At 47.8% G+C, this 13,184-nt stretch overlaps 1 protein-coding gene across 11 annotated transcripts in view; it reads right to left on the minus strand.

The window, feature by feature from the left end:
* The window catches only part of Ptp99A (Protein tyrosine phosphatase 99A), a 211,307-nt gene that overhangs the window by 118,139 nt on the left and 79,984 nt on the right, over positions 1-13,184 (minus strand). For all 11 annotated transcript variants that reach the window (XR_013309231.1, XR_013309232.1, XM_077640137.1 and 8 more), the window contains one exon: positions 6,733-7,041. Coding sequence is in view for 9 of the 11 variants with exons in the window: in XM_077640137.1 (XP_077496263.1) it covers positions 6,733-7,041 (309 nt within the window). In the remaining 2 variants the exon portion in view is untranslated. The remainder of the gene's footprint in view (positions 1-6,732; positions 7,042-13,184) is intronic.

Below are 13,184 nucleotides of genomic sequence, written 5' to 3' on the forward strand. Positions count from 1 at the left end.
TTCGATCATTTGTGCTCATTGTCGTTGCTTGTATACCCTCGGAAAATGCGACAAATTCCTCCTGTGTACTTGCTTTCGATTCATGCAAAGCCAAGCGGCAAAAACTGGCACAGCGAACCGAAGTGTCTTACGCTAGAGTATAGAAGCGATTTTAAGTATCTTCTTACTACAGCCAATAAGTATTCAATAAAGCTGGAGAGAGTGCCTCTTGGCAGAAAAAATACGTCGCTAAGCACAGACAAGTGAAAATCTAGCTTTGGGTGCATGGCCCTCTCGTTATGCAAGCTGTTTCGATTTACCTTCGGCTTGATATCAGTGAATGAACGGATGAATGTGGGATTGCAAGGTTCTGTTATGGAAATATTGAAGGTAATGGTTGGTTTGAAAACCATCAACTTCAATATTTCCATAACAGAACCTAACAATATTCCAATTTTCAAAATCTTTGTCCAGAAATGTTGGATATGATACGGAGACAAATCTTTTCAAATCGATAGTGTTTCGGTTTGGTTTATGGGGGTTTAACGTCCCAAAGCGACTCAGGCTATGAGAGACGCCGTAGTGAAGGGCTCCGGAAATTTTGACCACCTGGGGTTCTTTAACCTGCACTGACATCGCACAGTACACGGGCCTTTAGAATTTCGCCTCCATCGAAATTCGACCGTAGAGACAATTCCTACAACAGAGCGACGTTCAGGCTTATTAGCTGGCCTATTATTTGATAATATATTGCAACTTTCATCGGTTTCGATTTATCCTCTAATCTGTTCGGCCAGGGACGAATTTAGTCGGGGGATCAGCGACAAATTTTCTACGGGAAAACCATGAGCAGCCACATTTTTTCGACGCAGAAATTCCTAGAAATGCATTGCTGAAATAGGATCGTTCCCCATGCACCTGAAAAACACAACCTCCAAAGAGCCATCTATAAACTCACTCCTGATTTCCAAACTGATCTTCTCGTTCGTTTTTATGTTTGCACGTTTGTATAATAAGGGGCAGCATTTGCTTCTGAAGACTGCCAAAGATTCCAACAGCTTTTTTTTTATCTGAACGAAAATAATGAGCGAACGATGCACTTAAACCTTTGAAAGCTTCGGCTTGCGGTTATTGTCTAAATTACGGCACTTCCGTATAAACGATGCTTTTATTTTTATCTATCTATCTATCTATCTATCTATCTATCTATCTATCTATCTATCTATCTATCTATCTATCTATCTATCTATCTATCTATCTATCTATCTATCTATCTATCTATCTATCTATCTATCTATCTATCTATCTATCTATCTATCTATCTATCTATCTATCTATCTATCTATCTATCTATCTATCTATCTATCTATCTATCTATCTATCTATCTATCTATCTATCTATCTATCTATCTATCTATCTATCTATCTATCTATCTATCTATCTATCTATCTATCTATCTATCTATCTATCTATCTATCTATCTATCTATCTATCTATCTATCTATCTATCTATCTATCTATCTATCTATCTATCTATCTATCTATCTATCTATCTATCTATCTATCTATCTATCTCTCTGCAGCCGCACTGTGTCTGCATTCACTCCGAGTCTCGAGTGCTTCTGCATCGGCGCCCACTTCTAACTGAGCTTTCATACCTTGCAAATCAAACCTTCCGATCCGCGGGGCCGTTTTCAAGCCGTGCATGCACTTTCTTGGTCTTCTAGCGCGTATTAGACTCCCCGGTTTTATATAGCACGCTCGATGGAGGAAAATTTGGTGGTATGGAACGGGGTATACGGGGCCGGTAATGCGTTCGCATGACTACGGCACTTTATTCCGTGGCGATCTGTAATAGACAGGGGCCAGATTTCCTTTTTCTTGCTTTTCAGGCGCCGAGGCTCGAATCGAAGGAGGCAATCTAAGGAGCGTGCGGCCATCAGCGGAAGTGCTTCGCGTCGTCTTGCTGTGTGCACACGGTTACTTCTCACGTCGCTCGATTGGCGCTACGTTCCAGTTCACGCTATAACACTGTACACGGTAAGTGGTGCCCTCTATGTCCGACGGCGGCAGAGAGCACGGTTGACGGAGTCGATAGTCCTTGGCTCTCGCTGTACGTGCAGCATAGCCGAGCATTTTTTTTTTGCGTAATAACAAGTAAGCCAGACAAATAAAAAGCAATTGGAAGGAGGAACTGGCTTGGCGACTGCCGTAAAGTTTCTCGAAACTACCCATATATATATTCGGATTCATCTCAAGTCCGCAGTGAAGCTCCAGCCACATTCAGGCCCGTCGAACATATATAATTCCTTTGTGAAAAAGTATACCTTTGATAAAGCTTTTCTTGACACCTAAACAAGATGCGAATCACGAGACCAAATTATAAGCTCAAGGATTTTGGTGCCTCTGGCTTGTCTGTTCAGTTAAACATAAAAACAACTGATGTTATGCAAGCTGTGATTGGCCAGCGGAGTAATACAGGACGCCGCGGATCTTGGCCCATTGTTACCAACTGTTGATTTTTTTTAAAAAGTTGTATCTGACTGTAGAGGGAAAAGTGGCGCCACCGTCTATGCGAGTTCTTAAAAAGCGCTTCATCAACCAAGGACATTCCGGGAAGATAAGGTATTATATTTGGCTTGGTTAGTATATATTATTTGGTTTCGTAATTGACTTGGATTCTGCCACAGCATCCCGGCTGCGCCGCGAATTACTTTAATGGAGCATTTTTTTCCTACTTAATGAACAAATTTAACGCCAGTGAATTCGGTACCAGGCTCATATGAAAATTATCAAAGCATTCCTGTGAAGTTCTCCCTGGAAAAAGTTGTATTGTTACGTTTAAATCCACGCTTTCAGCTAAACACTAGGCAGGCGAAGTACAAAACCTAATTTTCCCGGCATGCACTTGGTGATTGAAGTGCAGAGCCACCAGTTTTCCTTATAGGCGTATATGAGAAACTCTATGACTACTACCACAACCAAGATACCGGGCATGACGGTGGTGTTACGTCATATCCAGCTGGTATCCAGTAGTTGTATACATCGCTGCTATCATTTCCTTTTGTTTTTATTTTCCGTATGCATATGTAGTAGTCACGAAAGACAAGTCACCGGTGCCCCGCGCATTCAAGTGGACAGATCAATGATGGAAGCTGCTTTCCTTTCTTCATACTTTCTTCCTTACGCTTTGCAAGTGGCGCGGCTCCAAACAGGCTGCCTATATATGCAGGTCGAGACACGCACATGTATGCATGCATACAGACAGCTACATAGAAGGCATACAGATTGCCCGAGCGAGTTCGGGGATTCGATCATGAGCGGGAAAGAAGATCGAAGATAGATGAGTCGCTTCAGCCGCCACCGCGGTCGAACTGACCGCGCTCGCCTAAGACGCATCCAGAGGGTCAGAAAAAGTAAACAAAAGTAAACGAAACACGGGCCAGGAGCAACAAAATAAAAATAAACGAACGCAAACGCATCCGCGTGTGGAGAACATGCACGCTCGGGCCATGATAGGATATTGATATCGGCATTTCGATGAGATTATCCCCGCATTTTTTCGTGTTCCCTTCGACCCGGAGTGCTCGAGCGCTGTACAGGATCTGCGCATGCCTAGCTAGGTTCCGTCGAAATAAGCTCGAGAAGGAGGAAAAGATGGCTGTGTAAGGAGGGAGAGATCGTTTTCTGCGCACCGTACGAAGTAATAATGACTGGGCGCACAAAATAAACATATATATGGCTCTGTATGGCGTTTTATTCGAAGAACAAAAAACAGCAGAAATAATGACCAGAGACGAACGATTGGGCGGGTGCATTGGACTGAGTGAGGGTTGGTGTTTTCGCCGCGCAGCTGGGGATGCAGTTCATGACCGCAAACCACGCGATCCACGGCGCGTGTGTTTCTGCTTGCGAGTCTGCTTGTGTTGGGTCGAAATCGTGCTTGTGGAGAGGGAGAGCGCCCGAAGATTGAATTCCGCGCCACTTAATTGTCTCTGTGATATATTTCATCGACGGGACGGCACAGTGCAACCGCAACTGCGCTCATCGCGTGCTGAGTGTTGAACAAGGAGCGCTGTGTACGGATATTTTTAGAATGTAAGGGCGAGGAGAAAGGTGATCCGATCGTAACGTGCGTGAGTTGCTAATGGCAGTCAGTTTGAAGTGAGCGATATTTTTATAGCTATATACACCTATTGCGTGTTACGTGCACCTGAGCCATCATCGTGCGGCTCTCAGCTTTCCGCACAGAACGTGGATATATTGATTTCAGGAAACGATCCTTGAGCAAGCTGAGGTCGGGCACCTCCGCTATTTAATTGACTTAAACTCAGTGCGATATGTGGAAGCTGAAATGAGGGTATCCCGAAAATGTTTGGGTGGAAGGCAGTGAGGTTACAAGACTAGACAAAAGTTTTCTTGATGTGCTCACTTCAAAAAAGCTTCTTTTATATCGACGAAAAAGTTAGCAAAAAAGACGCTATTCAAAAAGGAACGCATGCTAAATTCATGCGAATCCGCTGCTAAATTTTTGCTCAGCAAATAATTGGTTTCCTGGAAACATTTGGGCAAATACAGGGTGGCGAGAACTGAACTATTTCTAACCACGCTGGTTATAAAGCTACCCAGTGCAATACTCAATATTAGAATGACATTTTCATCTTTAATATCGACGAAAAACTTCAGCTCACAGCAGGCACGTATAGACAGGATTTTTTTTTTTTTCCGGGAGGGGTCTGAAATAATTGTTTGTGTCGGAGGAGGGGAAGAGGTTGGGGGTTGCCGCACTACCGTTAAAATCATTCCTACGGGAACCGATTCGGAGTTTTAAGTTTCCATAGGCAAGCTTCCTCCTTCAGGATAACAATCGCCCACCGGAAAATCGGTATTGAATCGGACGTTTCATACAAAAATATCCGAAGGGAACGTTTATATGCCGGCTATTTACACAGCGTTCACCATATTTCATAGCGCGCGCAAAAGAAAAAACAAAAAAAAAATCCAGGTGACGAGCAGTCATGAAAAAGGAATAAAAAAGGAGAAACTGGAAGCCCAGTGAAATGCGAAAGATTTGCGGTTTCGATTTTCCACGGACGCGGCCTATGGAAGGTAAACCCTAAACAAGCCTTATCTTAAAACGAAGGGGGAAAAAACAGCGCAGGCTTCGAGCCACTGCTCACGGCGAGGTTATACGAGCTTTTGTTCGTAAAAATCAAAGGGAAAGTTTTCGCTATTGCAAAGCTGAGCGTGTATTGCAGGCCATGCGGTGCTCCATACGCGGAACATCTCATCACTCTCCCCACCACTCAATGTATAGGCGTCGGCCACAATTCGATTGGAAGAATACGGAAATAACTCAAGCGGGTCAGTGGTATGTATGGCGCGCACGTCGATTGGGGCCTGCTGTCAAGTGGGTCGTCGCGTATCGGTCGACCCGAGCGAAACCATTAACCCGACCAGCCCATGTTTACACGACGACCCGGCAGTAACATTTCGATGACGGTCGCAGCCGGCGCACGCAGAGATGTTTTACGTATAGAATGTTTGCCCAGTCTGCGGATAATCGACTGAAAGAGCGTTGGCCCCATCCAGAGAGTTCGGTTCTTACTTGCGTATAACATATTTACTGCGCGAGCTTCACTCTGTATACGGCTTTGCTGAAGAGGTCGCATTGAAGGGCAAGACGACATGCAAGCGAAAATGATTTTTTTTGCCGATTAAGCGGCGCTTTAGTTAGCAGTAAATGGAGTTGACCACCGCAATGACCAATCAAAATACTTGTACCGACTGCTGCTTTCTTTTTACTTAATCTTAAGCGCGTGAAAACTAATCAAGTCCAAGTCTTAAGTTAGATGGCGTACGAACTGCGTTGCGAACGCGGTTGTTTTCTTTTTCTGTCATGAGACATTGCTCGAAGTGCTAGGAAGAGACAGCCATTGAACTTTCACCAGTTCTGATGGTCCGTCACGACCATCCACAGTGCCCGACTAGTGAAGCCTACGTGGCCTCCACGTCCAGTAAGGAACAGAAAATTATCGGAAGTTCCGCGACCAGTAACACAACTGTAAAATCTCGGAAGCGGAATTATGGGAACGACAGTAGAACAGGTGTACGCGCGCTGAAGACGGCAGTAACATCATGTCTGGTCGCTCGCGCTGTTCAATACGGTGAAGACAACGACCAAGAGTCCGACAACAAAAGACCGCAAGGAAAGCAGACTGTAGACCTCCTCCTAATTCGAACCTGGTCCTGGAGGACCTTATGGTTCGGACCCGTTCCTGGAGGACCTCCTGTCTCACGCCTAGTCCTGGAGGACACCGTGGTTTGAAACTGGTCCTGGAGGACCTCCTGGTTTGGACTTAGTCTTGAAGGACCTTAATTATGGTTCGGACCTAGCCCTGGAGGACGTTCTGGCTCGAACCTAGTCCTGGAGGACTCCATGGTTTGAAACTGGTCCTGGAGGACCTCCTTGTTTGGACCTAGTCTTGAAGGACCTTAATTATGGTTCGGACCTAGCTCTGGAGGACGTTCTGACTCGCACCTAGTCCTGGAGGACTCCATGGTTTGAAACTGGTCCTGGAGGACCTTCTGGTGCGGGCACAGTCCTGCAAGACAAAGTGCTTCGGTTCTGGTCCTAGACTGGTCGTGAGGGTCGACCGGCGACACACCTCTGCACGTTCCGCAAGGCGTGATGCGGATGAGGATGACGGTGAACTCTAGGTTGTGACCATGCATTGAATGACGTCACTCACCCTGGACGTAGAGGCGTACGATGCCCCTCCTTCCCTGGCGGTTGTTGACGACGCACTGGTACTCGCCGCTGTCTTCGGCCACCACCGAGCGGAAGATGAGCGCGCTGCTGCCGGGCACCAGAGCCACCCGGGGCCCGGCCTCGGGTGCCACGGTGACCCGCTCGCGGGTGGCCTCGATCAGTCGCCGGTCTTCCTTCCACCAGGTCAGGTGCCGCGGCGGCTGCGCCCCGCCTCCGGGTGGCAGGTCCGGGCAGCGAAGTGTCACGTTGGCGCCCACGCGCACGAAGATCCTCTCCGCCTCGCCGTCGCCTGCGGTGGCAAAGAAAGAGGCTTACACACGTCGTCAGGGAATGGGAAGGTACCAGCAGGCAGTGGCACAAAAACTACAAGAGATTCTTCGACCTCGCCATTGGCAAATTCGAACGAGATTCGAACTTGCCTATGGTTCAAATTTGCCTATGGTGGTTCGAACGGCAAGTTGCAGACTCGTTTCGAAGAGTACGAAAACTCGTTAGACCAGCAAATGGCGGCATTATGGCAATGGTCACTGTACGTGATATATGTATCGCAGTTAAACGATATGCATATATATATAAGGAAATGAGGGGCTCGTTTCACAAAGGGAGCCAACAGTCACCGAAACAAAGGTGCATAGGGGAATGTTTAATTTTTTTTTTTCATGTGTAGTGCTGATCAGTGGGATAATACTTCGATTAATCTATCACTTAAAGAAAATTACTTATAAAGCATCAGAAAAACGACCATGCCGCCGGTGGGATCCGAACCCACGACCACGCGATATTCGGAGGTCGTGTGTATGGATATATATATATATATATATATACACTTGTATATATCTGCACTTCGTCTGAGGCGCTGCACTGACGGAGTTTTGGTAGCATGTATGCAATAGCGGGTGCCTGTGCGTATTATCGCGCAGTCTAGAGGTACCAGTGTTAACTAGCACCTCTGCTTTTATTCTGGTGGATGTGGGCATTCTACCAAGTGTGGATGTAACTCTGAGCGCCCGCTGAAGGTGTAACGTGGTGTCGTGTCTAGTTTTGGAAAGTAAAAACTTGAAGCGTGAGCGTGCGTGAGCGTAGCAGGCAGAAATCGATGGCATTTATTTTTTGTCGTTGCCCCTGCTATCCCTGGGCTGTTCACTAGCTAAAATATAAAGGGGAAAACGTTTTTAGATATCTGAATGTCGATCAGCCTGAAAAATCACGTGCCTTTTGTATTTCGCGCCTCACTTCGCGGTCAGGGGCTCGCGTTATCGCGTCGATCGAAGATCCGTCTCCGGTACATGTACGTCACGACAAAACGTGTACGAGGCGCCCGCGGACGGCCCTCGTTGTAGGCCACGAACCTCGCAACAAGTGCGAGATGCTGCTCAGATGGGCAACAAGACAGAAACAAGTATATAGAGATGCGAGCCGGGAGAAATTGAAAAGCGAGGTCATTGTGTTTGGGTCTCTGCTCCCAGTGTCCCCGCCTCTTGGACCACTTGGATCCGCGCGCCGTCATCGCGAACGCTTCCCAGCATGCATTCCGCCTCCCTTTCCCTCTCCCCTTAAACACGCCGCTGCGTTGTCGCTTCTACGCTCCGTAATAACACAGCGCCCGATAGAGCGAAGAGATAAGGACATCGCGCAGAAGAGTACAAGCACTGGAGCCAGCTAGAGGAGGCAGCATACGAAAATGACAACCGAGGCAGACGACCACGAACAAGTGGCAGACGAAAACGTAAGAAAAAAACGCTTAGCAGACGATCTGAGACCAGGAGCAAGTGGCAGACGAAGGCGTATACGAAACAGACGGTTTGAGAGGAGGAGCAGACGAATATGTAAAAGGAATGATAGCGGGAGATTCGAAAGCAAAGCAGAAAGATATAACAGGATGACGATTTGAGAAAGGAAATCCGAAAAATAAAAAGGGATAAGCGAAATTTGAGAGATGATTTCAAGACAGGCGGCAAACGTGACAGGCCGAAATAACAACGTTTTGGAGCGACCACTCTTGGCGTCCGGATGCGCGCGCGCGCCATTAGCGCTGCAGGCGACGCCATTTTGCGCCTTATCTATCCGACGAAATCTCCGCTTTCGTGTTCGCTGCTTCGAAGGCCACGCCACGGTCAGCCGCCTGCCTCAAAACTCCTCGCCTCTCTTCTTCGAGTTCATCTCTCCAGAAGAAGAAACCAAGCGACAGAGCAGCTCTCACTTAGGGCTGTAAATCACTCGCCAATGACGGCACCGTGCGCTCACTAGAGTGCTAAACTTGAAGCAGACACGCGACTTCTGCGTGACCTGTGGGTTTACGAGTGGACACTTTGCTGGAGAGATAACGGCGGGCGAATGACAGGTCCCGATAGCAAGCGAAGCAAGTTGGAGTTCTTGTTTGCGTCGAAGCATGGCTTTGCCTTAGTTCAATATTTCGAGCTCTTTAGTTTATGATTGACGTTACTCTTTTAGTGGAGAGTTTGACAGCAGCCGGTCTTTTCAGGATGAGGGATGGTTCTGAAGTACATCTTTGTTCAACGCGCACAAGCCTGCTTGGTAAGTGACCAATGCCGTTTTCAACAGTGTATCGTTGAATAGTTCGACTGGCCAGCCAGACACACCACACAAACCCTTTGTGTGTTTACAACTCCACGAATACGGCAGACGATTAGACAGTAAACCTGATCAACGGCTAAACGACTGAGGAAATTGGCCGGCCGAAGCGGCCACACCAGATGACTCTGAATACAGACCACATGGGGTTCTTTAACGTGCACGAAAATCTCAGTACAATGGAGCACCTTTGTTGAGCCTCCATCAAATTGGGCACGCCGCCGCTGGGACCGAACCCACGACCATAGACAAACCAGTTCAATGCCGTGACTGCGGCAACCTCTGTGGGTCTTGATGATGGTGATGATGATGATGATTTTGATGTCGAAAGGTTAGCTTTGGCCAAATAACGCCCTGGAACAATAGGTGGTATTCTGTATGCAAGACGTGGTCGAAGACCCATTTTCCAAGCACTTCAACCCTTGTGGCCAATTCCCATGGTAGAAAGTAACGACAAAAGTGAACGTGGCAAAAAGCCTGCACCTACTCGTATAGCATATGGTTTCACCCCAGAGAAACCGAGCACCAGACCTCCATGGGCAAAGCTTGTACCCACTGTATCAATGGTTGGTACCAGGTGGCATTGGGGATCGAACACCGCACTTCCCGCATGCGAGGCGGATGTTCAAACCACTACGTACCTCTGTGGCTCTTACTGAGAGGTGTAGTCCGTAGCTACTAAGTCCTGACCCACATAAGACCTGTGACCGACTTGCTTGCTGCGTAGCCCAGAGCGATCCACAGCTACGTTGAAGGATTGCGCAAGATTTTTGAGTCCTTTCTGGCGAAAACTAAAACATCCCTTCGCATTATACGGAGATCATCAGCCACTGGCAGCTGCGCGCAACGCGATTGCGGCACCTTGCATCCTAGTACAGGCATACAAGTCTCCGCACGCCCCGCGCCTCGAGTGAGCCGTGACAGAGAGCGCATATGTCGAGCGCAAAGCTAGAAGACAACGATAAAAGAAATAAAAGGGTCTTCATGTCATCCGCGGGAAGGCCGCAGGTGCGTGACATATGCAAACTCTGCGGAAAAGCATGCAGCGCATAGCGGAAGCTACAGAGATGGCGGGAACCACATGCGAGAAAAAGTCGCTGTTGGCTAACGCCTTGGCTTGGGCTGGCTTGAACTGATTTGGGTTGGTATCGGTGATTGAACTGGCTGGAATCTGGAGTACAGTACTCACGGATTGAAATAGGACATTCGGAGCGCGTGGCCGTCGCTTCATGGAGCGCCGCCCGTAGACGCTCATGGAACCAAGGTGGTGCATTGTGGTATGGCGTGAGAGGGAGAACATCTACAAAGCAGAATTGTTCCTTCCAGTAGCCAATCAGCCGGCCTGTGGTTTACCACATGCCTGCGTGGCACTGCAAGGCTAGCGCTCCGAATGTCCTATTTCAATCCGTGAGTACTGTACATGATCGCCAGACAGTGGCGAGCCGTTCTCACTTGCAAAGAGCATTCTTGCCTAGAGCACGCGAGCTCGATAGATTTTACAGCGCTGCCTGGTTTTGATGACAAGGAGCACAATATGCCTGTCGAATTAGCGTCATTGTTTGCTTCGTTATTACCCTCATTTTGAACGAAGTTCGTACTGACACGCGTCCGTGATGCTTCGAGCAGTCCCTTATCACTAGGTTTATGTTCCGCATATGCTTGTGGCAGGGTATCTCGAAGAAAGTCTAATCACTTTGAGAGATCAAAGTGCGAATAAAAGTTTCATCATCATCGTCAGCCTGACTACGCCCACTGCAGGGCAAAGGACCCTCCCATGTGTCTCCAATTAACCCCGTCCTTAAAAATGTTCAAAAGTTGAAATCTGCTAGATTTGCAGTGATCGGTTGTATGGGGACAAGTTGCCAAGACAAAATAAACGTAGAAAAAATAGAATTCTACTTTCACTTGAAAGCTGCATGGCTAAAAATTTGATGATAAAAAGGAATAACGGCTATACGAGAGAAATATGCCCCTACTGACCTTCAGTAGCTTTAAAAGAAGAGTTTTTAGTGCATGTTTAATTGCAAATGCACTCTGATGCAATCTGTGGGGCTATTTGCGTAGTTCACGCTGTATGGAAGTGCGGCTGGTATAGAAAAAAAAAATCCCTGCCACACTTGAGTTTCTTTTGCGACTTCCATTTCGGGTTGTTTTGAAATCTGCCTAGCAACATAATTACAGAACGGTATCATGTTTTACTCTGCAGTAGACTTTACTCCCAAGTTAAATATTCCTCAAAACTGCCGTGAACGCCTAATATTTCGACTGGTCGCTATTTAAGCGGGCTTTATGGAGAAGAAAACATCTTACTGACGTGGTATTCTCATGTGCGTCGTTTTTTTTGCATTCGTTACAGCGATACGCCTCGCTCAAGCCACGAAAAGTAGCATTATATTCCAGCTTTATGCTTATTTGGCGGCCTCTGGCAGCTACATGGTTATCGATGATTGTTTTTGCTGCCTTAATTTTCCAGGAAGTAACGGCTCGTGATTTTATGCCTCCTGGCAGCCTCCCAAGATATTGCCGCCAGTAACAAATGCGATTCAATTAAATTTTTTTTTTCGCACAGGACGAGAAAACCGTCACTCCTTTACTGTTAGTAATGTTTCCGCTCAGTATCCGACGTGTGAAGGCCAGTTCATCGACCAAACTGCGCGCGAATTCTCACGACCGCCGTATTTTCATTTGGAGTTGGCGCTTTCACTCGAAGCGTTTGGAGAAAAGCCGTAAATTCTAAAGTGACAGCCGGCGCTAGCTGCTAAGTAGAATATAAGTCGACAGATGTTTTGCTCCGGCGTTCCACTTTCTCCGAATGCCGTTCTCCGGCCAGCCGTCGCTTGATCTTCTGACGCGCGCGCAAAACAACGACACGAAAAGCAAGCAGCTGTACGTCAAGAAGCGAACGACGTGGGCGATTCAATAACGCCACGCGCTGCAGCGGCAAGGCTTACGTAACAAAAACACGGCTTGCAACGAAACAACAAAAGCAGACGACCGAGGCGGCGCACACAAGATGGCGGACAGAGGCAGCGCAAGCAGACGACCACGAAAGACAACGCATGGAAGAGCTTGGCAAAAAGAAGCAGCTAGCGCTCGTCAAGGGCTTCGACGAATATTTTTTTAAAGCAACATCCCGCGAGAAGCTAAGCACACTCAATGTCAGTAAGATCACGCCCTAAAAGCGCAAAAAAAAAAAACAGGAAGGGATGTGCACTCAACGCGAAGTGCGCACAGTCGTCTGCTACCGCCGGTAGTGAGAGTCTCAAGAGCTCTCGAGGGTACGGCACACACGCCCCGCACTCTCGTCAGCACGACGATGTCGACTCTGCGAGCACGCGCCGCCATTTTTGTTTTGTGCAAACTCGGCGCTGCCACGCGTTGGGATGAGACGAGGCCGCCGTGTTCGTTGTCGCTCCTGCACTACTCCGCACGCGCGCACGACTGCCGCTACGGACAGATGCGTCACGGGGAGAAGCCAAGACAAGCCAAGCTGTCTTCTCCCCTTGACGCTTTGTTGTTCGCGGAGACAGCTCGTGCGAGGCGAAAAAGCGGGTCAGGCTCATTACGCAAATAAAGCGCGCACGCCGCAACGCGCGCAGCGCTCCTTGTGAGTGGATACGTACCCCTTTCCTTGTCGGACGTAATCTACTCTCTCTTCTTGCGAGACTGTTTTTCCCCCTTTTTCACCGCACTCGTCAGCTCCCACTGAGTACTCCGCAGCATTGTGGAAGCTCCGGCCACATAGCGTGTTGTCTCGCCCGGCCACATAGCCTGTTGACTCGGTTTACTTTTACCAACATTTTACTGTCACACAACAGACAGTGTCGTTGGCTTTAACGA

The sequence above is a fragment of the Amblyomma americanum genome, chromosome 10 (assembly GCF_052857255.1).
Source record: "Amblyomma americanum isolate KBUSLIRL-KWMA chromosome 10, ASM5285725v1, whole genome shotgun sequence".
Classification (NCBI taxonomy): Eukaryota; Metazoa; Arthropoda; class Arachnida; order Ixodida; family Ixodidae; genus Amblyomma; species Amblyomma americanum.